This window comes from Alternaria rosae (assembly GCF_020736505.1).
Source record: "Alternaria rosae strain MPI-PUGE-AT-0040 chromosome Unknown BKA58scaffold_1, whole genome shotgun sequence".
NCBI classification, from domain to species: Eukaryota; Fungi; Ascomycota; class Dothideomycetes; order Pleosporales; family Pleosporaceae; genus Alternaria; species Alternaria rosae.
The window spans coordinates 5,496,073-5,520,032 of NW_025763570.1; the positions used below are offsets into that span (position 1 = coordinate 5,496,073).

General features: G+C 52.3%; 9 protein-coding genes across 9 annotated transcripts; 4 read left to right on the top strand and 5 right to left on the bottom strand.

Moving 5' to 3' along the window:
* Positions 1 to 137: 137 nt before the first annotated feature.
* BKA58DRAFT_435138 (uncharacterized protein) lies at positions 138 to 1,184 on the top strand (the record flags this gene model as incomplete). The annotated part of the gene is made up of 2 exons (XM_046173313.1): positions 138 to 862; positions 917 to 1,184. The coding sequence occupies 2 exons, from the start codon at positions 138 to 140 to the stop codon at positions 1,182 to 1,184; spliced, it is 993 nt and encodes a 330-aa protein (XP_046032279.1).
* A 2,331-nt stretch (positions 1,185 to 3,515) lies between these two features.
* On the top strand, positions 3,516 to 5,117 carry BKA58DRAFT_408328 (amidase signature domain-containing protein; the record flags this gene model as incomplete). Its single annotated transcript, XM_046172078.1, has 1 exon — positions 3,516 to 5,117. One exon carries the CDS (start codon positions 3,516 to 3,518, stop codon positions 5,115 to 5,117), a length of 1,602 nt encoding a protein of 533 aa, XP_046032280.1.
* A 1,778-nt stretch (positions 5,118 to 6,895) lies between these two features.
* Positions 6,896 to 8,433, top strand: BKA58DRAFT_35987 (uncharacterized protein). The gene is made up of 2 exons (XM_046168740.1): positions 6,896 to 7,777; positions 7,829 to 8,433. Exons 1-2 carry the CDS (start codon positions 7,114 to 7,116, stop codon positions 8,356 to 8,358), a joined length of 1,194 nt encoding a protein of 397 aa, XP_046032281.1. The 5' UTR covers positions 6,896 to 7,113; the 3' UTR covers positions 8,359 to 8,433.
* Positions 8,434 to 10,804: 2,371 nt separating this feature from the next.
* Positions 10,805 to 12,591, bottom strand: BKA58DRAFT_36008 (chaperonin 10-like protein). The gene is made up of 4 exons (XM_046168747.1): positions 12,372 to 12,591; positions 12,286 to 12,300; positions 11,813 to 12,063; positions 10,805 to 11,766 (listed from the first exon to the last, which is right to left on the bottom strand). Exons 1-4 carry the CDS (start codon positions 12,393 to 12,395, stop codon positions 10,902 to 10,904), a joined length of 1,155 nt encoding a protein of 384 aa, XP_046032282.1. The 5' UTR covers positions 12,396 to 12,591; the 3' UTR covers positions 10,805 to 10,901.
* A 516-nt stretch (positions 12,592 to 13,107) lies between these two features.
* BKA58DRAFT_408331 (AhpC/TSA antioxidant enzyme-domain-containing protein) lies at positions 13,108 to 14,192 on the bottom strand (the record flags this gene model as incomplete). The annotated part of the gene is made up of 2 exons (XM_046172079.1): positions 13,108 to 13,755; positions 13,803 to 14,192. The coding sequence occupies 2 exons, from the start codon at positions 14,190 to 14,192 to the stop codon at positions 13,108 to 13,110; spliced, it is 1,038 nt and encodes a 345-aa protein (XP_046032283.1).
* Positions 14,193 to 14,787: 595 nt separating this feature from the next.
* On the bottom strand, positions 14,788 to 16,476 carry BKA58DRAFT_375022 (uncharacterized protein). The gene has a single exon (XM_046169386.1). It carries the CDS (start codon positions 16,080 to 16,082, stop codon positions 15,201 to 15,203), a length of 882 nt encoding a protein of 293 aa, XP_046032284.1. The 5' UTR covers positions 16,083 to 16,476; the 3' UTR covers positions 14,788 to 15,200.
* A 2,990-nt stretch (positions 16,477 to 19,466) lies between these two features.
* On the bottom strand, positions 19,467 to 21,216 carry BKA58DRAFT_375027 (Alpha/Beta hydrolase protein). Its single transcript, XM_046169387.1, has 2 exons — positions 21,000 to 21,216; positions 19,467 to 20,810 (listed from the first exon to the last, which is right to left on the bottom strand). The coding sequence occupies exons 1-2, from the start codon at positions 21,132 to 21,134 to the stop codon at positions 19,827 to 19,829; spliced, it is 1,119 nt and encodes a 372-aa protein (XP_046032285.1). The 5' UTR covers positions 21,135 to 21,216; the 3' UTR covers positions 19,467 to 19,826.
* A 107-nt stretch (positions 21,217 to 21,323) lies between these two features.
* Positions 21,324 to 22,722, top strand: BKA58DRAFT_36140 (uncharacterized protein). Its single transcript, XM_046168780.1, has one exon. It carries the CDS (start codon positions 21,533 to 21,535, stop codon positions 22,538 to 22,540), a length of 1,008 nt encoding a protein of 335 aa, XP_046032286.1. The 5' UTR covers positions 21,324 to 21,532; the 3' UTR covers positions 22,541 to 22,722.
* Positions 22,540 to 23,621, bottom strand: BKA58DRAFT_375032 (uncharacterized protein). Its single transcript, XM_046169388.1, has 3 exons — positions 23,450 to 23,621; positions 22,930 to 23,401; positions 22,540 to 22,877 (listed from the first exon to the last, which is right to left on the bottom strand). The coding sequence occupies exons 1-3, from the start codon at positions 23,537 to 23,539 to the stop codon at positions 22,678 to 22,680; spliced, it is 762 nt and encodes a 253-aa protein (XP_046032287.1). The 5' UTR covers positions 23,540 to 23,621; the 3' UTR covers positions 22,540 to 22,677.
* Positions 23,622 to 23,960: the final 339 nt, after the last annotated feature.

Genomic DNA, 23,960 nt, shown 5'->3' on the forward strand with positions numbered 1-23,960 from the left:
GCTTGGCGTTTGAGGCGGAGCGCTCGGACAGCGGAATTAGCGATGAAGCCTCTTGGAGCTGCTGCCAACCTCTCCCGTCTCGCGTCCCTTTCCGTCTCTAAACCTCCATCGCCCAGAACCCCAATGTCTCGCATTCAATGGTGTCCTCGCAAGATGAGGTGGGTCTTGTTACCTACCCGGCTACTGTCAACATAGCGACACTTGTCATCTTCTTCCTCTACCTCCTCGTCTCCATCTGGCTCATCATCCGCCAGGGCCTGGGCCACAGCTCGCCATGGATCTGGCTCACCCTGCTGTCTATATGTCGGCTCACGCAGGTGTCGCTCGATTTGGCAGCCACGACCAAGTTTCCGAAATTTTCAGCGCCCAACACGACTCTGGAAAGCGGTGTTGCTATCCTAACCACCATGGGCCTGACGCCATTGTTTATGGCTACCAGTAGCTTGCTCAATACGACCACGCGCCCCAAAGGCCGACGCATGCAATGGATCCTGCTCATGGTGCACATTCCGCTCATCATCTCCTTCATTCTTATCGTGGCGGGCGGCATCGATCCCGACTCTCGAGACGGACCCACTTTTGCAGCGACGGAAGCCACTAAAGCCGGTGTCTCGCTCTACTTGGCGTGTTTCCTCGTCCTCATCTGGTCTACCACGGTCATCTCGGCGCGTCTCTACCTTGCCGACAGGGACGAGGTGCGGATTCTGACGACTGTTGTTATGAGTCTGCCGTTCTTTGTCGTCGACGTTGTCTACATGATGTGCTTTGCTTTTGAGCGCTGGCGTGTCAACGAAGGTGCCGATGGCTGGAAGAGCATGCGCTTCAACGTCATCAGTGGGGACGTGACTCTGCAATTGTGCATGTGAGTATCACCGATTTTATATTACGTCTTTCCCATCTGCTAATGTCTACAAAGGCAAATTATCATGGAATGGATCATTGTTGGGCTGTACCTTGCCCTGGGTCTCGAACTACCTAGCAAAGCTGTAAGACTGCGAAGGCAGATTGAAGACCAAATGGACCAAGCTAGGAACATTGACGTGGACGCATGGCAAGAGACGGTGTTGTGGAAGTTGCACGACAGTGTATCACGACTCGTTGCTGCGATGATCATGCCGGCCCTGCAATTCGCGCACTGGATGCTGGGGAAGATATTACGGTCCGGCCAACAAAACACGCCTTGAGGTTTTGGACAAGAAACATTGCTCTTAAACATCGACATCAGGATATAACCTCTTCTCAGAGCGCGACTGCGGCGGGCCTATGACGTCATGAAAGACATTTGCCGTCGGAACTTTTCTACGAAGTGCATACCCGGCTTCTACCCACGAGGCCACGACGGCATTTCGTTACAAATCCCATTGCATCAGCAATTGCATCTGTCGATCAGGTCTACTGAGACAATTCGCTCTGTCTCAATCGTGGCGAATTGCGTCGAGGTTCGGCTATCGCGGCCCATCTGCAGCATCCCTGCGCCCAAAACTCGCGATGCGAAACAACAAAGTCCGCCACCACGCGAATGCGCTGCTCTGTTCGCATTCTGAACCGCGTCAAATTTTTTATGGCTACAGACACTAAGGACTAGCACACTACCATGAGTGAAGATGGAAGGCGGGAGACATGAAGAAGCGCTACAGAAGACAGTAGCATGGGAAGGCGGCGGGACGATGGCTGAGAAGAACACACAGGTCACAGCTAATATCTAAAACAATACATACAACGTACTCTGCGACGACAGCTTGCTGACTTTTTCATGTAATTGACAGACATTTGCGGGCTATTTTGCGCGAGGTCACGTCTATACCATGCGCCTCCAGGGGTGGTTGGATCCCGTGTGGCATACATACCACTCAACCGTAACAAGTGGATAGTTCCTAAGACGATATATACTTCTAGCTCCAATAATGTTTCAATATCATGCTCCACGCATTGTAGCCACCTCTTGTGGCGGCGCCCTGTCGCGTGTCCCACCGCTTCAGTCGGCCATACGCCTTGCCTGATACACTCGCCTCCTTCGTACTAGTCCTTATATGAAGACCTCTCAGCGTCTCTGCTTCATGTCTTCACTACCCCAAACATTTTCTCCTTTCACCAAAAATTTCCACTGCAGTATCTATGTGCGGTTTCGAATCGTTGGAATGCAACATGTTCAGAGTCATGGGAGTGTGCGAACGCCATTTCGATGGAGCAAAAGGTCAAACACCTATCTCCAAAGATTCTACATTCGATGCATGTCTGTGAAGCCGGACTTGCAAGTATCAACCGACGGGGACATGTAGCTGCCCGCGTCGTCATTGGCTTTGTTATAACATGTGCGGTTGTCTTTCTTGTTTCTTCACTTATACATTACAATGCCGAGATCTTGATACCTGCACATGACTATTCTGCATTGCATGTGTTCTCGTCTTTCTACAGTCGGCAATTCACAATGCAGAGGCGAACTTATTATGATTTGGAGAAGCGTGTGCGATACACCTCCCTACTTTGTCGAACCGATTGGCTGGTCATACATCAAAAACCATCGCTTTATATGCCACTTGCTCCCGGAGAATTCTTTTCGTTCAACCTACAACGCACATGCGCGTCTAACTTCAATAAAGTTGTCCAAAACGCTAACACGACCAGATGCATGTTTGGAATAATGCGAATCTCTGAAAACTACAACAAGGTAGAATGATGTCTTTCCTTGCGGTTGGGTAACACGTAGACGACAAAAAGGGTGCATGATGCCCGATGATGACAATGTGGCAATAGTCATCCTCGCGTTCCCTTGCGATACAAATCAATCCTGGCCTTCAGTTCTATTTTCACACTTCTACCCCACACTTGCTGTTTTCTCAAAAATCATTTGAAAACCGAAACTTGTGTTTTGTCTGCTCTTCTCTCTTTCCAAATGCCCACAATGCATTAGTCATGTGCTGTGCTGTCTTCTCTAGTGAACTGGCTCTGTGCCCTCATGGGGCTTTTCAAAAGAGGACAGCTTGACGCCATCTTATCGTCAAGAGCAAATCCCAAAGATCTGGACTAAAGCATGGAATATGGCCAAAATAACTCTGCGCAGCAGGTTGAGCGCGACTATGCGTTTCCAGCTTTGCCGAATAAATGTCACAGGATGATGAAGTTTATAGAAATATGACCGATATGTAGCTACCTGGGTGTACTTGAACCAATGAGGCAGGTGCGAGCAGTCTTGGCATTTACGTCATTCCGATGCTCGGTACTTGGGCAAGGCTACCCGCGATAAGATTGGAGCGAGAACATGCAGGCGCGCATTATCAAGCATCGTGACTACATGCGAACATGGCCTTTCCGCGTCAATTGCAGTCGCGATAACTACCCGCGGTGATGTATGACAAGCCTTTACTCTGAGAGGATGTATAAATGGCAATTCCGATAAGTTGGTAAATGTCCGTAGTTCACGTCTTCGGTACAGAGACTGACACCAGCCATTCAGAATGGTGCGCTTTACAAGCCTAGCATTTGCAGCGCTCTGCCACGTGGTGGTTGGACAGAATATGCCTTTCGATGCACGAGAGGCGACCATCGACTCGGTACACCATGCGCTCTACTCCGGACTCTCAACATGCCGCGAGGTGGTATCTTCTTTTCTCTCCAATATCGAAGCTAACAACGACCGAACAAACGCAATCATCACATTGAACCCAAATGCCTTGGATATCGCCGACGACCTGGATGAGCAGCTTTCGACAGGAAATGCTACTGGTCCTCTCTTCTGCGTTCCGATACTGCTCAAAGACAATTACGATACAGCGGATATGCCAACGACTGGTGGAAATCTGGCTTTGGCACAGTCTCAGCCAACTTCGGATGCTCCAAGCGTTGCTGCTTTCAAGAAGGCAGGAGCCATCATCCTAGGCAAGGCTAATCTACATGAGCTTGCTCTAGAAGGCATCAGCGTATCTTCCCTAGGCGGTCAGACTATCAACCCATACGACTCCACACGAACACCAGGTGGAAGTTCGGGTGGAACAGGTGCTGCTGTCGCCTCGTCATTCTGCGTATTTGGCACCGGGACGGATACAGTAAATTCACTTCGCAGCCCGGCTTCAGCAAATTCCCTATGTAGCATCCGACCTACGCGTGGGCTCGTCACCCGGACCGGCATCATACCCATATCAACTACACACGATGTCATTGGTCCTATCGCGCGAAGGATCAAAGACGTCGCCACAGCTCTGACTGTCATGGCTACAACAGGCTACGATGCAGCCGACAACGACACCGCACTTGTCCCAGGTCCCGTTCGCAACATCGACTACGCTTCCTCGCTCTCCAGCACCTCACTCAAAGGTCTACGCATCGGCGTATTGAACGGCTTCTTCAACCGCACCGAATCATCCGAAGTCACACCGGTCAACAATGCCATGGACTCCGTCATATCGCGTCTCACCGCAGAAGGCGTGACACTGATTCCCGTCAACGAGACCATCTACAACGCAACCGCCATCCAAACTGCGTACGATGTTCAACGCTTCGAGTACCGCGAGCTCATGGATCAGTACCTGGCCCGTCCATCTCTCCAAGGCGAGCACCCTAGCACACTTCACGAACTATATTCTCGCAAAGCAATCAATGGGTCCGGAGGAGAGTTCCTCGTCATCCCCTCTCAATACGAGTATGTCAACACGGCTCTCATGTCCTCCACAGGTAACGCTACATACAACGATCGCCAAGCCGGGATCCGCAATCTCAGGCTTGCGCTTCTCAACACATTCACTTCGAACGACCTCGACGCAATTATCTACCCCGAGCAAAAGAACCTCGTTGTCAAGATTGGTTCGCCGTCACAGTCTGGTCGCAACGGTATCTTGGCCGCGTTAACAGGCACGCCGGTTGTGACCGTGCCAGCAGGTTTCTCAGAACCAAGTGACGAGGCGCCGATTGGCGTACCAATTGGTATGGAGATTCTGGGGAGGCCATGGGAAGAGGAGAAGCTATTGGGAATTGGCTATGCGGTGGAGCAATTGTTGAAGGTCAGGAGAAGTCCGGTTTGGGCTAGGGAGATAATAGAGGGGAAGAAGTACGAGAGTGTGCCGGTTATGAAGCCTAACACGGGAAATGTTCCGGATGTGTATCCGTTGGGAACGCTGGAATAGGGTTGAGGACGACAACGGCGCTGGAGACGCAGAATGTCATTGTTGTGTGAGATGTATTCGGCAAAATGTCAACATAGATGACACTGCTCGGCTTGAGGCACAGGAATATCACAGCCATGTATCAGACCAGCTGCTCTATCCGACCATGCAAGACATCATAGCCCTACCTTTGTCATCGGCTCAGACCCAAGAAAGTTCTCCTCAAGTCCCATCGTCCAACGCACAGTCGCGGCACCGGCTGCAGGCTGCCTTCATTCTGCTCGCCATGTGTAGAGACCGGGGACGATGAAGACTGTTGAAGCGTTTCGCAAGGTGTGAGGCACGTTGCGACAAAGTAACAAGGCCCGAGCGGCGCCTAGTTCATCGTATCGTCGCAGTGGAGAATGGCGCATTCGGATGCGCGCCGCATGTGACTTGAACTCTACATACGCTCAGGGCATGCTTTCGTGTCCAGACTGCTGCAACTGTCAGCTCCTCAGTTGGCATGTGTATCAGGATTTACAACGACATCAACGTACCGACGCTGCATCGTGGCTGTGCAGCTAATAGCTGCGGTTGTATAGCAGAAGATACGCCGTCGCTGCCGAAGACTGTGGCACGTGAAAGCGCGACTGCATTACTTGGGAGGTCGACCGATGTTGTGAGACACGCCTCGGTCGTTCGGCAACGGAGGTTTGCCAAGACCCTGACTAATGCGCGGGCCTAGCCGCTGGTGGCCGTCCTCTGCGCCTCAGAACCACACTCCAACCTCGCACCCCCACCGCAAGCACCAGTTCCGCCCCAGTTGCGCACCAACAGCCACAAACGGAACACTCAGGCCGGATCATGGTCGCCCCGGAGACAGAAACTACCCCAGATGCAGTATCATCACTGATGAAACCGACGATGTGCCACTAGAAAACCTTGTTCCCAGAACGGAACGACGAAACTTTCAACTGACCGCTCTCGCGCTTCAAGATATGGAAACACTGACTTGATTTGGATTGGTCAGTCTGAGACCCTGATCACCCTGATCACCATCTGCAGGTGTGCTCTGCATTCGCCTAGCACCCCAGCGCACATCTTCATTGTGGCTATTGCAGTACGGCTGATCGACGGACTTGCGCAGTCACGACTCGACGTAGATCGTATACGACAGCGACTGACACAACAGCTCTTCTCAACTCACATCAAAGTAACATTTCATAATACGTTCGAGTAGATCAATCGCCCGAACATCGTCAACTACCCCCAAATAGCACGCATAAACGTCCGCGGCCTCAGCCACGCTCAGTTTCATAGATTCAAGGGTTCATTTGTGTTCATTGCCAAGCTTTGAAACCTCAGACTTCTGAATGCTTAGCCCTAACTCGCCCTAGCCACATGTCCGTTGATCCACCGGTAAACTTTGGACGATTCATGCAGTACTGTGCGCTGTTGCTGACTACGACAAGTTGGTGCCAAGGTCGTACCGACACATCCTCATCACCGGAATCTTCACCAACTCAGACGTCTCAGTCTCCAGTAATTATCGTCGAATCTACGCCAGATTGGCTCGGTACACTTGCCAAACCACCCTGAGATCATCGAGCACACGCATCCCGAGTCAGAACTTTGCAGTTATGTTTGTGGAGTTGATGTTGCCGCAAACACGTTTCGTACGTTTTCGTCTAGCGACTCCGCACCTCATGCAACGTTTCTACGTGACCACGACGAGTTTGAAACTCCATCATACCCAGGCTCTCACGTCTTGGCCAAACCGGAGCGCCTCACCACCTTGGAACTAACCAAAGCCGATGCTGGTCACGATGCCGAATACCCTTCTCGGTGTCTGCCTGTGCTGTCAGATGTTGTATAAAGACGGCCGGCCTCGCAACCTTAGAAGAGCATCAAGCAACAGGTTCCCAACCCAGCAACTACAGTAATCACCACTACTCTTCTCTTCTATCTAATATCTCTTCACTTCACTACCTAATCTTTTCTCTGACCGGTTCAGACAATAATCAACAAAATCAACATGTTCTCCAAGATTGCCACCATCTCCATCAGCCTTTTGGCTTCCTCTTCCCTCGTGGCTGGCCACGCTGCCATCATCAAGGCTACTGGTGATGCTGGAGGTGCCGGTTCCGCCATCGGTGTCGACCCCAACACTCCTCGTGACGGCACCAACCGCAACCCCTTCCAACAGGATGCCACCCGCTTCCGTGGTGCCGCCGCAGACACTTGCGGTGAGACACTCGGTGGAGGTGCCAACGACATCGCGGCTGGTACTGCTCAGGTCATGCAGCTCAACGGCGCCACTCTTCCTCAGGTCTCTGCTGGTGGTTCAGTCATGATGACTGTCCACCAGGTCAACTCTGACGGTGCCGGTCCCTACACTTGCATGGTCGACGCTACTGGTACTGGTACCAACTGGCAAGCCGCCACTGTCACCACCAACCTTCCTGGTAACGACCGTGGCCGCAACCGGGACACTCAGATGCAGGATCTTCCCCTCACTGTCTCCATGCCCGCTGGCATGACCTGCACAGGAACTGTCGCTGGCCAGAGCAACGTCTGCATGGTCCGTTGCCAGAACCCCGCTCGTGCTGGACCTTTCGGTGGCTGTGTCCCCGTTCAGATGGCTGGAGCTGCTGCTGCTGCTCCCGCCGCCGGTGCTGCCGCCGGTGCCGCCCCTGCTGGTAAGTTTTCCATACTCAACTATCTGTCATTCAATATCTAACCCGACATAGCTGCTTCTCCCGCCGCTGGTGCCGCTGGTGCCGCAACCTCTGGAACTGCCGCCGCTCCCGCTACTGGTGCCGCTGCTGGTGCCGCCGCCCCTGCCGCCGCCGCTCCCGCTGTCGCTTCCCCTGTTGCTAACGCCGGTGCTGCTACTGGTGCCACTGGTGCTGCTACTGGCGCAACTGGTGCTACCGGAGCCACTGGTGCTACTACTGGTGCTACTGGTGCTCAGCCCGCAGCCAACGCTGGTGCCGCAGCTGGCGTCCAATCCGGCGCAGGTGTTCAGTCTGGTGCTACCGGCGCCACTGGTGCTACTACCGGTGCAGGTGTCGCTACTGGTGCCACTGGCGCAACTGGTGCTACTGGTGCTACTGGCGCAACTGGTGCCACTGGCTCTACCACTGGCTCAACTACCGGCACTGCTCCCCTCACCGGTGGCGCCTCTCAGCGCAAGCGTGAGGCTGCCCGCAACCAGCCCGCACTCACCAACGACGACCAGGAGGAAGAGCTCGACCTCATTGAGGGCGAGGACTTCTAAACGCATCGCCTCGATGACATTACGATCAGCTACGAGCTACAAAAACATAAACACGAAGGAGAAGGATGAATGGTTATGGTAATGGAATGGAATGGGTTGTATATACCTCGAATTGTTTGGAATAGTTAGTGTGGGGTGGAGCTAATTGCTTATCTCTCGGGCGGCGTCTGTGACGCGCAGAGAATAGGCTTGTCAATACTGGGTATTGCATGATAGAATGGAGGTGGAAGTGGTGGATTGCGTGGTTTACTTGGGCTTGGGAACCCTGGTCTATTACGCTCCTTAATGATAAGTTTGGAATATACGATATGGATGTTTATAACTTCTCCGCATGCAATGATCATGTAGTATGAGCTAACATTTGGCCTTGACGCCTTTGAAATCAGGCATGAAGTCAGGCTAAGCTTTTTGGATCTGCGCTAGGTGGTTCTAAGATGAGCATGATGCATGGATGGGGTGGCTATTATTGATGTGGCGTATCGCGTTTCGATGTTGTTTCATCCTGACCGGAACGCACACACCCGGATGCTGAATTATCAGCTTGACTGCGCGAGTGCATTCATGAAGATGAGTAGTCGTAGTGACTAACAAATTTGATATTAGCTTCTCATCGACCCTTGTGATGAACATTTAATGTTCGGTGAGGCTTTTGAAGTTGCGCCAATGCGACAACAGTAGAACGCGGACCGACCGCACCTGTACTCACCGCCAGCTCGATCTTCCTTTTCAAGGAGAGACGGGGTGACACATCGTTGCTTGTCCTCACAGTGTAAGAAGGCCCTTCCCAAAGCGTACGAAAGAGACACGGAATCAGCTGGAAAAGGCCAACAGAGCAGGCACGAAAGGAACGGGAAGGTGCAAGACCAGGGTCAATAGTTCGTGAAGTTTCATCATTCGTTTGCGTAGCATATAAAGATGATCTAGCATCCGGTTGAACGCTTTCGTCCCGTCTTCCACTTGTAGCCACACCACACCACTCATCACCAGATGCCGATGCTCAATTATGCAAAGGCCAAGAGCAGATCCAGTCGAGTTCTGGCACCGATGGCACTCAGAGCTACTTGAAACCCAATTCTTGAGCAGCACGCACCAACCGCCAGACTGTGTAAGGCGAGTATTGCTGCCCGACATTGGCCTCCAACCTATTGCGCCCAAATGCGTCGCGGAAGGACCCTACCAAAATCATATATGCGACAGCAGGTGCGAAGACGGAAATGTGGTAAGGAAGAGGAACGGACAGCGAGAGAATGAGGTGTGCAAGACGGGTATATTTCGATATCTAGCTATTCCGCGCAGTCGACCGAAACACTTGTAGGCCGCGTCCGGTCTGGAGCAGAACGTGTGAGTGTGGTGGTATGAGACAGGCTCGTAAGACGAGTATCTCGGAAGAGTGGACCAGAGAAGGGAGGCAGTGAGGTGTGTAAGGTGAGTGCGTCGTTGCAGATCAAGTCTGAGAGAAGCCGATGCTGCATGTCGTGGTGAGGTGTGTCATGGAAGACCGTCCGCCACCGAAAGCATCATTTCGTGGTGAGATGTGTCAACGCGACGATAGAAGTCACCATGAGGCCGACACTTCTGTCCGTGACTCACAGCCTGAAGTCTTCGTTGCTAGTACGTCGCTGTAAGAATTGAGGCAAGATGACAGATATGTTGAGGCGCAAAGGTATGGATACATCTGCCAGCCCTACGGAGACGACGAATATCGCAGAGTCCTTGGTGTTGCTTTGATGATGTGTCGATGTCAGAGGGGCAGAGACAGCGGCGGTCATGGTATGATTTCGTGATATTTCGGTGCCAGAGGACAGCCATGGTCATTTCGTCGCGATATTTTCAAATGGACACCAGGCAGGAAGCGACATGGTATCGACTTCGAGGTATTTTGAATCAAAAGCTGAAGACATGTATTCGTCCCAACGCCTTTTGGAGTGGCAGGCAGCGCCGTCATCTCAAGAACGTCTTCGTATTTTGGGAAAAGGTGAGTGAAGGTGAAGAGTTGATGTTTAAGAAAGAAGGAAGGAGCGACGTACGAATATATCCTCGCCCACGCACAAGCCCTCTCAGAACATGGTACGGCAAAACTCCCCCAGAATCATGCATCCCACTCTCGATAGGCCAGCAAAACCGCATAAACTTGTTTGCAGACTGCAAAACTTTTGGAAGCCTGCAAATGAATTTTTACATTCATACCTACCGAATACGAGGCTGTTTGAAGTAACCATAGAAATTTTCAAATACACACATACCAGCTACGGAGTTTTTTTAGAAATGGGCGAAAACCTCAAGAATAACCCATGTATTCAGAAATTCAGGTCTTCGGTATGGTTTTTGAAGATAACAAGAGTCATGTAGGCATCAAAATGTTTTCTGTGATATCATGTCTCATTCCATTTTGTACATCAACGCCGACTCATGCTACATACGTCATCAACACCTCGCCATGCTCTCTAATCCCCAGCATCGCGTCGTAGATACGTCTAACAAAGGAAAGAAAAGGCGCTCAAAACACATCCACATTACAACTTGGCTGTGGGGCCCGAGCGTAGTTACTCGCGCATGTTAACAACGCAACGAATGCAGTCACCAGCCTTCATGTCACCGAAAGCCTGGTTGATCTTATCGAGCGGTTGGCGATGGGTGATGAACTCGTCAACCTTGAGGTCTCCGCGCTTGTAATCCGAGACGAGGCCGGGAAGTTGGCTGCGGCCCTTGACACCACCGAATGCGCAGCCCTTCCATACACGGCCAGTGACGAGCTGGAAGGGGCGGGTGGAGATTTCTTGACCAGCGGCTGCGACACCGATGATGATGGATTCACCCCAGCCCTTGTGGCAGGCTTCGAGAGCGGCGCGCATGACGTTTACGTTGCCGGTGCAGTCGAATGTGTAGTCACAGCCACCGTCGGTCATCTCGATGAGCTTCTCCTGGATGGACTGGTTGCCGAGCTTGGTTGGGTTGACAAAGTGAGTTGCGCCGAACTTCTTGGCCCACTCCTCCTTTGCGTCGTTGACGTCGACTACGATGATCTTGCCAGACTTGTTCTTGGCCGCTCCTTGGATGACGGATAGACCGACACAGCCGGCGCCGAAGACGGCGACGTTGGATCCCTCCTCTACACCGTTCTTACCGGCGGTGATGACGGCGGCGCCGTATCCGGTTGTGATTCCGCAGCCGAGCAGGCAAGTGCGGTCCATGGGAGCGTCTTCCTCGATGGCGACGACGGAGATGTCGGCTACGACGGTGTATTGCGAGAAGGTGGATGTGCCCATGAAGTGGAGGAGGTCTTTGCCCTTGCAGCGGAAGCGCGAGGTGCCGTCGGGCATGACACCCTTTCCTTGTGTGGCGCGGATCTTGCCGCAGAGGTTGGTCTTGCCGGACTTGCAGAACTTGCACTCTTTGCATTCGGGGGTGCTGGGTTTGTTAGATATGGTTGGAGGGCTTGGGGGTTTGGACGTACTAGAGGGCAACGACATGGTCGCCGGGCTTTACGTTGGTGACGCCCTCACCGACGGACTCGACGTATCCGGCACCCTCGTGACCGAGAACGATGGGGAAGGCACCCTCGGGGTCCTTGCCGGAGAGTGTGTAGGCATCTGTGTGGCAGACACCGGTGTAGTAGATCTGAATACGGACTTCGTGGGCCCTGGGAGGAAGAACCTCAATCTCCTCGATGGAGAGGTCCTTGCCGGCTTCCCAAGCAACTGCAGCCTGTGATAATGTCAGCGCTGCCTCTTCTGAACTACTTCAATTCTTCGGCTATTGTTTCCGAGATCGCGTTCGCCGGTAACATCAGCGTCATCGCGCATCGCGCATCGCGAATCTTCTGCGGATCCGCATGCCAAGCCTGATGATGGAATCTGAAGCTCAAAAGAATGAAAGACAACACGATGGCGATGTCGCGGTAGGAGGTAGAAGCTCAAAGGTACGTACCTTGCAGGTAATAGTCTACACAACAATGTCAGCAACAGTTCAACGCGTCGCAAAGCTCCCATTGCAAGAAGCGGGGTCAAGCATACCTTTCCAACAGTATCAGCAGACATTGTAGCGTTGATGTCGGAGGTTCAGTAGTTCGTGGTAGAGTATTCGACGTGTGTCGAGAGGAAGTAACAAAGTACCAGCTCTTATATATACGGATACCGTCACTGAGAGGGGAAATAACACACTACTCCAGAAAGCTCGAGCGGCTCCGGTAGCTTTTGTACGAGGCGTTGTGGGGCTGATCGCAGTGATAGGTAATCGTCATAACTGCCCCTCCATTGCCCCTCATTCGCCCTCGATTCGTCGGACGCGCCTCGGTGCTGCTGCGCGTAAGGCTCGCGACTTGAGGCTCAAACTCGTAGCTGGCTCGGATTTGGCGGTTCAAGGCCTAAATGCTGGATCTTGCGTTGTGATTGGTTGCGATGGTGCATGGGCCGGGCATCTTAGCCACTTGTGGAGAAAGTGAGGTGTTATGTCATTGTCTCGGCATGTGAGCGCGGCGGATCTACTTGCCGGATTCGGACGGTGTATACGACAGGGTGATGTACATATATACGGCTTTTAGCAATGCGATTCATGGTGTTGAGATGACTTGTATGGATAGCATATCGTCCGGCGCACGTGTGACTGGAATTGAAGAGCTTTCATTTGCCGATATCGTAAGAAGGAGCCGACAGAAAAGACCACGCGCAGTAGACAGATACCGATGAGTAGCGCCAGCAGAACCATGCAGCCAAGTTAAACCCAAACACCAAACACCTCATACACTCATGCTCATATCGTAGGACTGCCCACCATCTTCCGGGGCTCCTCTTCCTCCATGATCCTCTCCGGCGTCGACCCCTTACTCGCATCCCTTGAGAAGTCTTTCCCGCCCTTACTCTTGCTCCGCAGTCTGCCCCAGCTCATCGCCCTCTTCCTCTCCTTGCCCTTGCTGTCCTCCTTGACATCATGACTCCACTTCCGCCTCACAGGCGGCCTCGCATCATCCAGCCCGATCAGTTTTCTCAGCTCTGACAGCTCTGCATGTCCCCGTGTAGTCTTCATACGGTGCGCCCATGTACACTCGCCGTTTTCGAAGAGGAACTCGCCGCCAACTTGCTTGAAGTCGCCGCCTTTGAGCGCTTTGCGACCAGTGCCGAGAGATTGGAAGATGGATTGGACGGAGTTTATGAGGACATGGGTTTGCATGTATTCAGGCTTGCTGCCCAGATTGAAGGTGCGTGTCATGCCGAGATGGTCGTAGAGTTTGCGCGTGGGGTCGGCGTAGATGGGAAAGGGGCAGCCGGTGGTCTCGGTGTACATGGGGATGAGTTCGGGGCGCCCACAACCGATGACAGTTATGAAGGTGGGCGTGGGCAGCGCGAGGAGGTCGTCGGGTTTGATGGAGGAGGCGATTGTGCGGAGGTATTCCTGGCAGTTCTGTGGTGTGTCAGCTCTGTCTATATGGCGCGTGAGTCGCTACTTACGCCGCAGAAGAAGTGCCGTATGAAGATGATCAGCTGTCTCGAGGCGACATGTGGCGCCTTGTATAGCTCCTTGAAGGGTCTGCTCTGGCCTTGCGCATCCAATACCAGCAGATCCTCCACCTTGCTCAGGTCCTTGTCGGTGGGGATGTCGTTGTTGACGTCGACGGTGCCCTCAAACTCCTCCTGTTCCTTCTGCAAGACGGGTGTTTGGCTCGACGGCGAGAACGGGGGCGTCATGCTGTCTGCGGCGTCGACGGACAACTTCGGGTCAGCCTGGTGGCCGGTTTGTGAGTGGGGTGGTGAGGGAAGTTGCGTTGTTGACAGCGGCGGTGCGGAAGTCGCGATCGGCGCAGGCACCTCGGCCGCCTTCTTGCTATCTGACTCTTCCATGGTGACGGTGGGAAGCGTGCGATAAGTGTGTCAAGGAGTTCGGGCGCGTATGTAGTGATGTATCTGTCTGTCCGGTGTTACTCAGCTCACGGATGCCAGCTGGGCCGGAGCTAGAGGGCCGCTGAAATGGTGATCGCTCGGGGGGCGCAGCACTCTCGATACGAAAAGGCGTAACTGGAATCTACCAGGTCAGCAAGTATAGAACGTCAGGCACGGAAGGCGTGTTGTTGGATATTTGAACAAAGACCCGAAACACCGCCAGACTTGCGACGCGCTGTGAGACGCAGGTACACGCAGCGACGTCAGCGCCTGTTGAAACCTGCCTGTTAGCTCCCGCTGTCGTGTTAGTCGTGATGCTTGGGTGGAATAGCGTCGTCCGCTTCTAGTACTAGGTCATCTTTCTTTTTTTCGCATTGCGGATGGTTGCTTGCGCGATAAGTGAAGATGCGGTGGGCTCGACGCGTTGGCAGCCGTCAGTCGTGTTGGCGTGACGCTTGCCGTGTCTCAGGGTATGCGCAGGGGCGGCTGCAGGTGGCGCTAGCGATACCAGGTATTCTTGGAACAACATCACGACGGGGTGGCTTCGCAATTCATCCTTCGCTTCAATTTTGTCTATACCCGTGACTCCCAAGAATCCCTTTCCGGCTTTTGCTAATGTACAGTCCCCGCAACGCCCGTTCCCAATACAGAGCCCATAGCACCTGCCTGCCTCGCCTCAACCCTGTAGAGCCACCTTCGACTTGATCCGATGAAGCACGTCAGCATACCTGCTGTAGTTGGGAAAGTCCACCCCCTGACAGTCCCTCTTGACCTCCACAGCCTTGCACGCAGTCAACTTCGCCATACCGAGGTCGCCCCTGATCTCACAGACCAGCGCAATATCGAGGAATCTATACCAAAGTCAGTAAAAACGTTGAAAGCAAACATCACTTTGACGACTACATGGCCTCCACAACCCCTGGAGAAATTTTGAAATCTAGGTTTGGAGGTAGTCACGTCGGCTTCCACTTACACGTTCGCCAGCCTGGCGGTATAGTCTCCTTCAGCCTTGTGTAAAGCCGCCAACTGCAGCAACTTCTTCACGAAATCATCTCGCTGTGCGCCTCGTTCCAGATTTGCACCACGGAAGAACCTCGTCTCACGCTCCAACTCTTGTAACAGGAACCGCCGCTCCGCACTCTGGTACCCAAACGTTGTCTCGTCCTCTTCATCATCGCTGCAGGCTGGGCAACCACATGTGAAGCCATAGTGTTTGAGCTCGTATGCGCGGAGCGACTTGTCGTGGATCATGTCGCAATATGACAGTGTGATTTCCTCACCCGCGGGGATTGGACTCATGACGTGAATGGTTTCCTTGCCGATGGAGGCGTTCCAGGAGAAGCACGCGTTTGGGTTGCAAGAGTGATTGAAGCGGGCAGCGTGTGGAAATACTGCGGCGCCAGCATTCATCTCCATACAGTTCGTCTGGAAGATACTGATTAGACTGGGTGAGGAATCCGTTCGAGCTTTGTGTTGTTCTTTAATTCGAAGAACTTCTTGGGTTGGGACTGATTCATGGATGCGGGACGGCCATTTCTTCGGATCCTGACCGTGGGAGGAGTGAAGTGTGTAATAGAGTGTCTGTTGCGAGGGGGTGAGGCTATCGAAGGCCTTCTGAACATCGGAGAGCATGTAGTCGCCAACGGGGACGATCAGGAGCGGGTCCTCCGCGAGGATGCGCGTGCCGCGCGGAATGGGCTTGAGGCTGACGCATCCATAGCCTTTTCCGGGGATGGCGCGTATCTCATAGTAGTCGTTGCCTACTACAGCAGGTGTTAGCGTCGCGGATCTCGTATGAATGTGCATGGCTGGTAGAGCACGCGCGACTGCCTCGATGGGTCGCCGAAGCATTCCGACCTACCTGGCGTTGTGGGAATCATACCGAATTCCATGGCGGCTGTGTGGTGGGTAATGCAGGTTGAGGGTGTTGAGCTCGGGATAGGCAGGCACGACCCGCCTATGAGCGTTTGCTACCCGTGCGATGACGGAGCAAGCTTTCTGACTTACGCGACCTTCAGCCTCTGCTGTCGCCTTCGTTTACGCATACGTCATGTGTGAGAGGTGAGGGCACGCCTGCCCGTCTCTGTCGACATCTCGCAGCCGTTACATCTTCAATATACCCTAATATCGCATTCAGTACGGACCATGCATTCTATCTAAGCCAGCCGCGTCCGACATCCCACCTTCTCGTCCCGTCTCACCTATCTCCATACCGTGACCGAGGCCGCGCATATCACTACTCGAGACTCCCTAAAACCACTCCACTGATAGTAGTGTCTGAAGCACTACATTGTATTTTCCCTGCAAAGACAAACGACACTGAGCACCTCCCGGAGTAGTCACAACATAATGGTGATCGAGTATGACTTACATATTTCATTCTGACTACACTGAACACTCAACAGCTGATATCGCTCGTAAACCACCTCATTCATCATCCCGTTTCTTCTCATCCCACTCCATCACCTCTCGCACCCACCTCTTCCGCCTCACCCACCTCACTCCTTATAGGCTCTTGCTTCCAGCTTTTCGTCTGCAGGTCCTCCGTGGAATGCGCATTTGTTCCCACGCTAGATATCACCAAAATGTCAGTCTCCATCACACATCTAGCTTTTTTTTTCAGGGGGATAGCCCTCACCATTTCGGTTTTGTAATCTGTCCTCGTCCAGTTGATCATGGATGACCCCACGCAGTGGGGCTTGCATGTGTACTTGATGACAATATTGTCGCACCCGCAACCGAACAACACTTTGTATCTTTCGCACATCGTTGGGCTATGGGTGGCTAATAGGGGCTTTAGCTCTGGTATCTGGCGTTCTTGGCGAGTATTCTGGATGCTGTGCTACTGGATATGGATAGTTGGTATGATGGAGGATGATGTTTCGCTGTATGTATGATTTGTATATCAAAGCAGGAAGGAGTTTAAAGGCTTTGCACATTCCTGCCGCTATCACAGGGAGATGTTCATTGCAATACAGCTTCAAGGATTCTTGATCGCCTCTTCACGACCATCGAAGGGCGAAGCATCAAACGTGGGTTCCGTCGACATATCTTCGTGTGACTCTTCGTGACTACGCATGATGAGAACGCACGATGATAACGCTCACCTCAACTAAGTGGCAACCGCAGCAACACTATATTCCAGACTTTCACACCTATTCCTGGAGGCATACGTGGACGTATAGCTTCGAGTATATTCCTCGACTAGATCTACGTATTCGGCAAGACCTTCTCATTGAAAGCGGATACTCTGTGTCACTCCCAATCGTATATCCAAATGTCGGGCTATCAGAACTCCATCATATCCTACACTCATACAATCATCACAGCAAGGGACAACCGGAGCATATCATGCATCAATGATTCATTTACTATCTCATAAACCACGCGAATTCCCTATCCATCCCGCTTTCCCCCTCTCGTCGTCGCCTCTCTCTGAATCATCTGCACGGGTTATTACACTTCAGTGTGCTCTTCCTCCCCTTCTTAAGGAATACGCTATCTGAGCATGCAAACCCTCTGCTCTTTGGTGAGCAGTGGCTGACCAACTCGTTCTTGAAGCAGCCACAGCCCATGTATTCCACTCTCTCGTATATGCACATGGCGATGTTTTGTGGTTGACGTAAAGGTGTTATGAGTACGGTGGTAAGCGGAAGTGGGAGTTAATTTGGGGGAAGCTGTCAAGAGTTTTGGTAGGCTGCCGAAACTGGTAGTGTGGTTTTGGTAGTAGTTGCTTGCGGTGGTTGCGGTAGTGGTAGCTGTTGCGGAGAAGCAAAAGAACGTGGATTCGAGGCCTAATATACCACATTCGAAGAGTTCACACTCGAAGAGAGCGTGCTGGTAGTGTCGACGTATACGCCAGAGTTAGATTTGGTAACCTGCGTTGCAGTTCTCTCAACATGTCTGCTCCTGGAAGAAATTTCAAAGTAAACTCGTTCGGACCTCCATCACGGAGCGTGGAAGATCAATCGCATCGGCCTCGAATTATAGCGGTATATTGACTGGAATGGAGACATCCTTGCGAGTTGTGTGTCCATGGCCCGAACACTGCCGTCCCTCCTGGCGATGCGCGTGGCGGCTACGTAGGCCAAGATAGCTTTCAGTGACTTCAGCCTGCGCGTTGTAGCTGCCAGGGTGATTTTAAGGTAGGAGTCCAGCTCAAGGGCCAAGCTCTTCAGCGCTCCATGGTCATATATCTCCCACGCCTCGGATTACCCACAGCCCGATCGATTTGCCGTCAGACGTCCACTCCGCCCCTAAGTGAGTGTCGCAATGTAGTTCAGCACAGTGCCCTTGCGCCTTCCTCAACAGCTCTATACTCTTGGTTTGTAGATTACTCTCGTTGCCTCGCCTTTCACGTCCACTATCCCTACTATGATCTCGTCGAACGCATTCTGTTGTACCATATAAGTGCCTCGTCAGTGATAAGAAGACACAGGTGTCGTTGATCTCAAGATGAATGCAGATAGGTCTATCACAGGCAGCGAGTGCTTCCTGAACGTCTCGCAGAGATAACGAAGTCGCCGCAGTCAGATATAAGAGATGGAAATGCGATGTGGCGATTACGCGGCTCGAGCCCTAATTTACCTCCATGTAGGGCGGCGATATACCCTGCCTTGCGTGACTGTGGCGGCTACATCGACATAGCCAAGGTCCATATCTGCTATACAGACTACGCGGCTGGGTCGTAGTGCCGGCCGTGTACTCGCATAAGTGGAACAGCGCTTTGGAAGGGATGGGCTGGATTTGCACATAGGGCGGCGGGTCTTCATCGTCCGAGAAATTTGAAAGCGTTGATGTCATGCTCATTGGCCGTGGAATAAAAGAGTGCTGCGGTGCAGGAACGCGTAGCTGCACTTCTCCATGGTTTTGCAAAGGCTGCCTTGGCTACATGCGCCACCACCGGCGGAGTATTTTTAGGGGATTACTGATGGTGATGTTCAGTTGCAAACAGATGTTGACAGGGTCGATGATGAGCTCAAGATTAGTGAGTCCATAGCAGGCTTTATAGTTGGGAAAGTGACTGGCAAAGGTTAGCGTTTGACCTACCATGCCTCATGCTCGATGAGATTTGTGTGTAAGCAAGATTTCAAGCGACTGTCCTCATAGCCAGAATGCGTATCATTCGCAATTATGTCCCCGTTCCGGTAGCGCTTATTTTACGGCGGCTGTGAGTGGTCAGGCTACGATGAGTTTAGGCGGACCATTGTTCGAGTTCCATTTGAGAGCAATTTTCGTTACCGTGCTGGTATGATGAGGCGAAATATGGGAGAGATTGAACGCGGACAGAAAGGAGGGAAACGTGTTGTACGACTGGGGTCGTCGTGTGATATGTATGTTGAGGAGATGAGAAGGTGCGGCATCTGGATGGGCGGAAGGGGCTGCGAGTCTGTTCTGGGACGCGCTAGCTGTCATCTGGCCGATCATCTCCTAGCCACCCGTGCCACCGCACCCTTTTCCTCTCAAGGCTTCCCTCACGCGAAACATATTCCAAACACCAAAACCTACCCTGGAGGTATTTAATGTGTTCTAGGTTCGCATATCTTAATGTAGAGCTTACTGAATACCTCCACTCTCCTTCATAATTCGGGCAGTTCAATGCCTTTGCAACCACGCCAAAACCCTCTCAGCGATATCTAAACTGTTCCTCTCCATGAAGAACATGTGTCCATTGCCATGGACATCGTCTTTGCCCAGCTCCAGATGATCTACCTCCACACCCGCCTGTCGCATGTACTCCACAGTGCAATGATCGTACACCGCATGGTAACTCGCTTCCGATGTCACCGTCAGCACCGGTATCTGCGCCAAATTTACCAGCTGCTTCGCTGGCTCATCTTGCATGATACATTCACTCGAATTGACATCTTTTGCAGGGATAACAACAGTTTGGATGTACGTCGCATTTGGCCCTGCCAACGGCTCGTAAGTGACTTCAAGCTCTGTGATGCCGAAAGGTCGCGCAGGACCCGATCCGAAGATCCTTCCGATGAAAGGTGGGCCCGCGGGTTCGAGCGCTACAATGCTTTTAACTAGATGAGGGCGAAGGTCTCCGACCCGCCATCCATACGCACCGGCTTGACTGTGCGCGATAATGTGCGCCTGACCGCCGATCTTATCGAGAAGAGCCGTGTATGCTTTGGCGTTCTCGGCTTCAGATATTAGGTTGTCAGCCTGATATTGAATTTGGGATGCATAGAAGGCGTCAAAGATCGGATCGCCTGCCTCGCCGGTCCCGGGCCATTGGGTGTGCAACCCTGACTGCGGCCAGAGGTTATGCGATGACGTTGAAGTGAACAGTTGCTCGATCAGGGCCGTGCTGGAGCTCTTCATCGTACCTATAGTCGGCAGCCATGGAGAACGACCGCGCGATGGCTGATCGCTCAAGTAGACAGTATAGCCGTGCGATAAGAAGAACGAAGCCCAACCTTGCCGACCATCTGGTGTGTCGAGAAACGTTGTTGCAGTCTGGCCAGTCCCGTGCATAAACACCAGGGGAAAGGCTTGGGTTGGCTTTGCCGGGGTGAGCTTCTCGACATAGATCTGGCTGACCATGTATTGCGCGGTCGTGTTTCCTATCTATACGGTCAGCATTTATTGAGAGTTTAGAAAGGCAAAGCTAGCTTGTCCTCCAAGAAAACTGCACCCTGAAGTTATACGCGACATTTTGTCTTGCAGTAAGTCAGAGTAAAATGCAGCGTATTCCTTCAGAGTGTAGCACACATACTTGGGAGAGAAGAACTCGGTCGTGAACTTCGCGTGACTTACTGACAGGTTCTGATACTCCCCACCAACGTAGAAGAACTCACGTTGCGGTGGTACGACCTCGCCAACCCCATTCACCCAATCATTTGTGCCGAGTATCCGCGCCAGCAAGGCAGTCACGTTGTTGAACAAGAGCATCGCGAGCTCGAAAGCCGGCTTGGCAAGGTACACTTACTCCAGGATAGCTGCAGGTTTCGTAGTAGAGCCGGCGCGATGAAATGTTGATGTTCAGGTTGAAGTGAGGCTGGCTTGGCAGCTTACATGCGCCTTCCACAACAGTCATAGGCCAACCACCTGTTCGAGCTTGCCATGAGATCAACTGACCACGACTGACTCAACCTGGTACAACATACACCAAACGTACTCAACGTATGTGCTTTCCGCGTCTGGTAAAGCAGAATACCGTGAATTTTCTTAGGCTGCAGCTTCGCAGAGGGGAATGGACCGTATAATGATCGCATGAGTTCCGGAAGTCGCGAGTTGTACATTGTTGCTGGATCGTAAAGTCTCAGCTGCTCCACACCTCGTTTACAACCATGCATCATACAAAAGGCTCTCGCTCAGTGGTATCAACGCGAAGTACCTACGAGCGCTGGCGTTCCTTCCGAGCGCGGGGCGCAACCGACGTCAAAACACACTTACCCCATCTGTTGGGATCAGCCGCCGCGTGGTTTAGCGGTCACGGCAGGGGCAAAGCACGCAACATATACGACCTTCCCTACGAAATTGTAAAAGAAATATCCAGATACCTAGACGATGTCGACACTACCTGTTTCGCATTCTCCTGCACAAAGTCCTACCAAATCCTTGGCCAATCTGTCGCCTCGTCGCCTTCTCCAAAAACGGCGAGCCAAGACATGATGTCTCTTCGAAAAAGGCTTCTCAGAGACGATTACTATCGAAAACGCACCAGGGCAACCCTTCACTCTATACTATCCAACGTCTGGTGCGCCAGCTGCGCATGTGTTCATGATCGTTCCGCCTTCCCCGAAACAACAATCTCAGAACCCCCATGGCAACGTGTATGCTACGCGACAATCGACGGACCTTTCCAAGCTTGTCAGCATGGTTCTTTCCGATTTCGAGAGTTACGGGATCTGATCAACGCAGAGGACAAGCTGCATCTTCAAACTCCTGAATGTTACGAGGTGTATTTCCGCTGCGTGCAATGCTGTGCGAAACTTTGGTGGATCTTTCCGAGTCCCGAGGTGATCTTGACAGTCGAAAAACGACTCGTTAATATTCCCGATCACCGCAATGTACTTGTCTCCGAGATACGCGACGCATGCACCAGGATCGATCTTCCGATTTGTCCACACATGACTAGCTCGGATCCTGCTTTCATAGAGCGACTAACGCGAGGCCGATTGCGCATGCCAGTGCAATGTGAAGCTTGCAATACCACAGTGGATGTGGGTCCCAGACGTTCGTATACCAGTAGGGGACACACAGAATTGGACATATGCATCACTAGGAGGCTCGGCTGTCTGAAAAAAGAGAGTGACCCAGTTTGGCGTGCACATTTAGAACGTATAGAAGACTAGGTTCCGTGTCTTGAGTACTTTGAAGAGCATTGAATCAGTTGTAGCCTACAATGACAAACGTTCTTGATGATCTATATACAATGGAACTAACCAGGCTTCTGATCTAGAAAGTGGAAACGAACCCTCCTCTTGCCATTTCAGTAAGTCGCAGGCAGGATGCTCAAACGCCCACCATCAGTAAGCAGGACATTGCCATTCACGTATCCTCCGGCTCTACTCGTGAGGAATAGTATTGCACCCGCCATATCCTTGATATTACCAGCTCTTTGATCGGGTATAAAGTCTCTTGGCCACGTTTTCTGGTTGAGCATGCTCGCGGTCATTTCACTGGGGTATACTGTCGGACGCTAGTCAGCAAAAGGCATGAGGAAGGGAATGCTTCGGCTTACAACCAGGCGCAAGTACATTGGAGCGAATATCGTACGGCACCAATGTCGTCGCCAATGCCTTCATGATATGTACTGCTGCCGACTTGGAGCCAGCATACGCATAGCCCGCCATCGGTACGCGGTTGAAAGCACCCGCACTACTGATGCATATAACCTGACTCTTCTGCTCGATGTTGCCGGCTTTGTTCCCTTTGTCAAGCAGCTCAAGGAATGCAACCATCGTAAAGAAAGCAGATGTAGTATTGACAGAAAAGGTTTGCGTGAAGTCGTCCATATCCCAGTTCCATAGGTGATCGCGGAATTCGGTTATCGATGCGCCCTTTTCCAAACCTTTTAGTGTTGGACCTTGAATGCCGGAGTTGGCGACAACGAGGTTGACGTAGCCGGATTTAGCAGCGATGTGGTCGACTGCTGCGGAGAGATCGGACTTCGATGTCACATCGGTCTTGAAGTAGTGTATGTTTCCATGCTTCTAAAATCACATGTCAGCATAGTCAAGCACGTCGTTTAACGAGCATACCGCTGTACTGGCTGCCTGCTTCAACACCTCCTCTCGGCGCCCCAGGATGTACACGATCGCACCATTCGCCTCGAGTGCTTGTGCTATCATCAATCCGATGCCTATCCATAAATCAACAAACTTGCATATTAGGAAAGAATTTATCCCCACCTGTTCCACCGCCCGTGACCACGGCCACTAGGCCCTTCACATTGAACAAAATACTCGGGTCGAGATCAGCCATGGTGGAGAGTTCGTATATTCCCAGCTAATTCAAGCTCTACCTTATGTAGACGGTACTGCCGTAGCGAGAATGCGCGAGGTACGGACGGAGATACCGAAGCTCCGCGAGTTGACAGCGACGTGTTGAAGCTTACGGGTTGAAGCTGATGCATGACTGCGCCCGCTATAGTGCCGAAAAATACCCCGCCCTAATGTCGCTAGGTTTCAGAGGAGCTAATCTTATTCGCTGTCGACAGACATTGCTCATCGTGTCTGCCAAGGTCAAAGACGCGTCTCTCGAGCTCTTTGA

Coding starts and splice junctions, on each gene's coding strand:
- BKA58DRAFT_35987 (XM_046168740.1), top strand. CDS start 7,114: ATGTTCTCCAAGATTGCCACCATCTCCATCAGCCTTTTGGCTTCCTCT. Junction 7,778..7,828: donor CGCCGGTGCCGCCCCTGCTG/GTAAGTTTTCCA, acceptor AACCCGACATAG/CTGCTTCTCCCGCCGCTGGT.
- BKA58DRAFT_36008 (XM_046168747.1), bottom strand. CDS start 12,395: ATGTCTGCTGATACTGTTGGAAAG. Junction 11,767..11,812: donor GACCATGTCGTTGCCCTCTA/GTACGTCCAAAC, acceptor TAACAAACCCAG/CACCCCCGAATGCAAAGAGT.
- BKA58DRAFT_375022 (XM_046169386.1), bottom strand. CDS start 16,082: ATGCTTCGGCGACCCATCGAGGCAGTCGCGCGTGCTCTACCAGCCATG.
- BKA58DRAFT_375027 (XM_046169387.1), bottom strand. CDS start 21,134: ATGCTCTTGTTCAACAACGTGACTGCCTTGCTGGCGCGGATACTCGGC. Junction 20,811..20,999: donor GGGAGTATCAGAACCTGTCA/GTAAGTCACGCG, acceptor CTGACCGTATAG/ATAGGAAACACGACCGCGCA.
- BKA58DRAFT_36140 (XM_046168780.1), top strand. CDS start 21,533: ATGCATCATACAAAAGGCTCTCGCTCAGTGGTATCAACGCGAAGTACC.
- BKA58DRAFT_375032 (XM_046169388.1), bottom strand. CDS start 23,539: ATGATAGCACAAGCACTCGAGGCGAATGGTGCGATCGTGTACATCCTG. Junction 23,402..23,449: donor AGCAGGCAGCCAGTACAGCG/GTATGCTCGTTA, acceptor ATGTGATTTTAG/AAGCATGGAAACATACACTA. Junction 22,878..22,929: donor CAATGTACTTGCGCCTGGTT/GTAAGCCGAAGC, acceptor AGCGTCCGACAG/TATACCCCAGTGAAATGACC.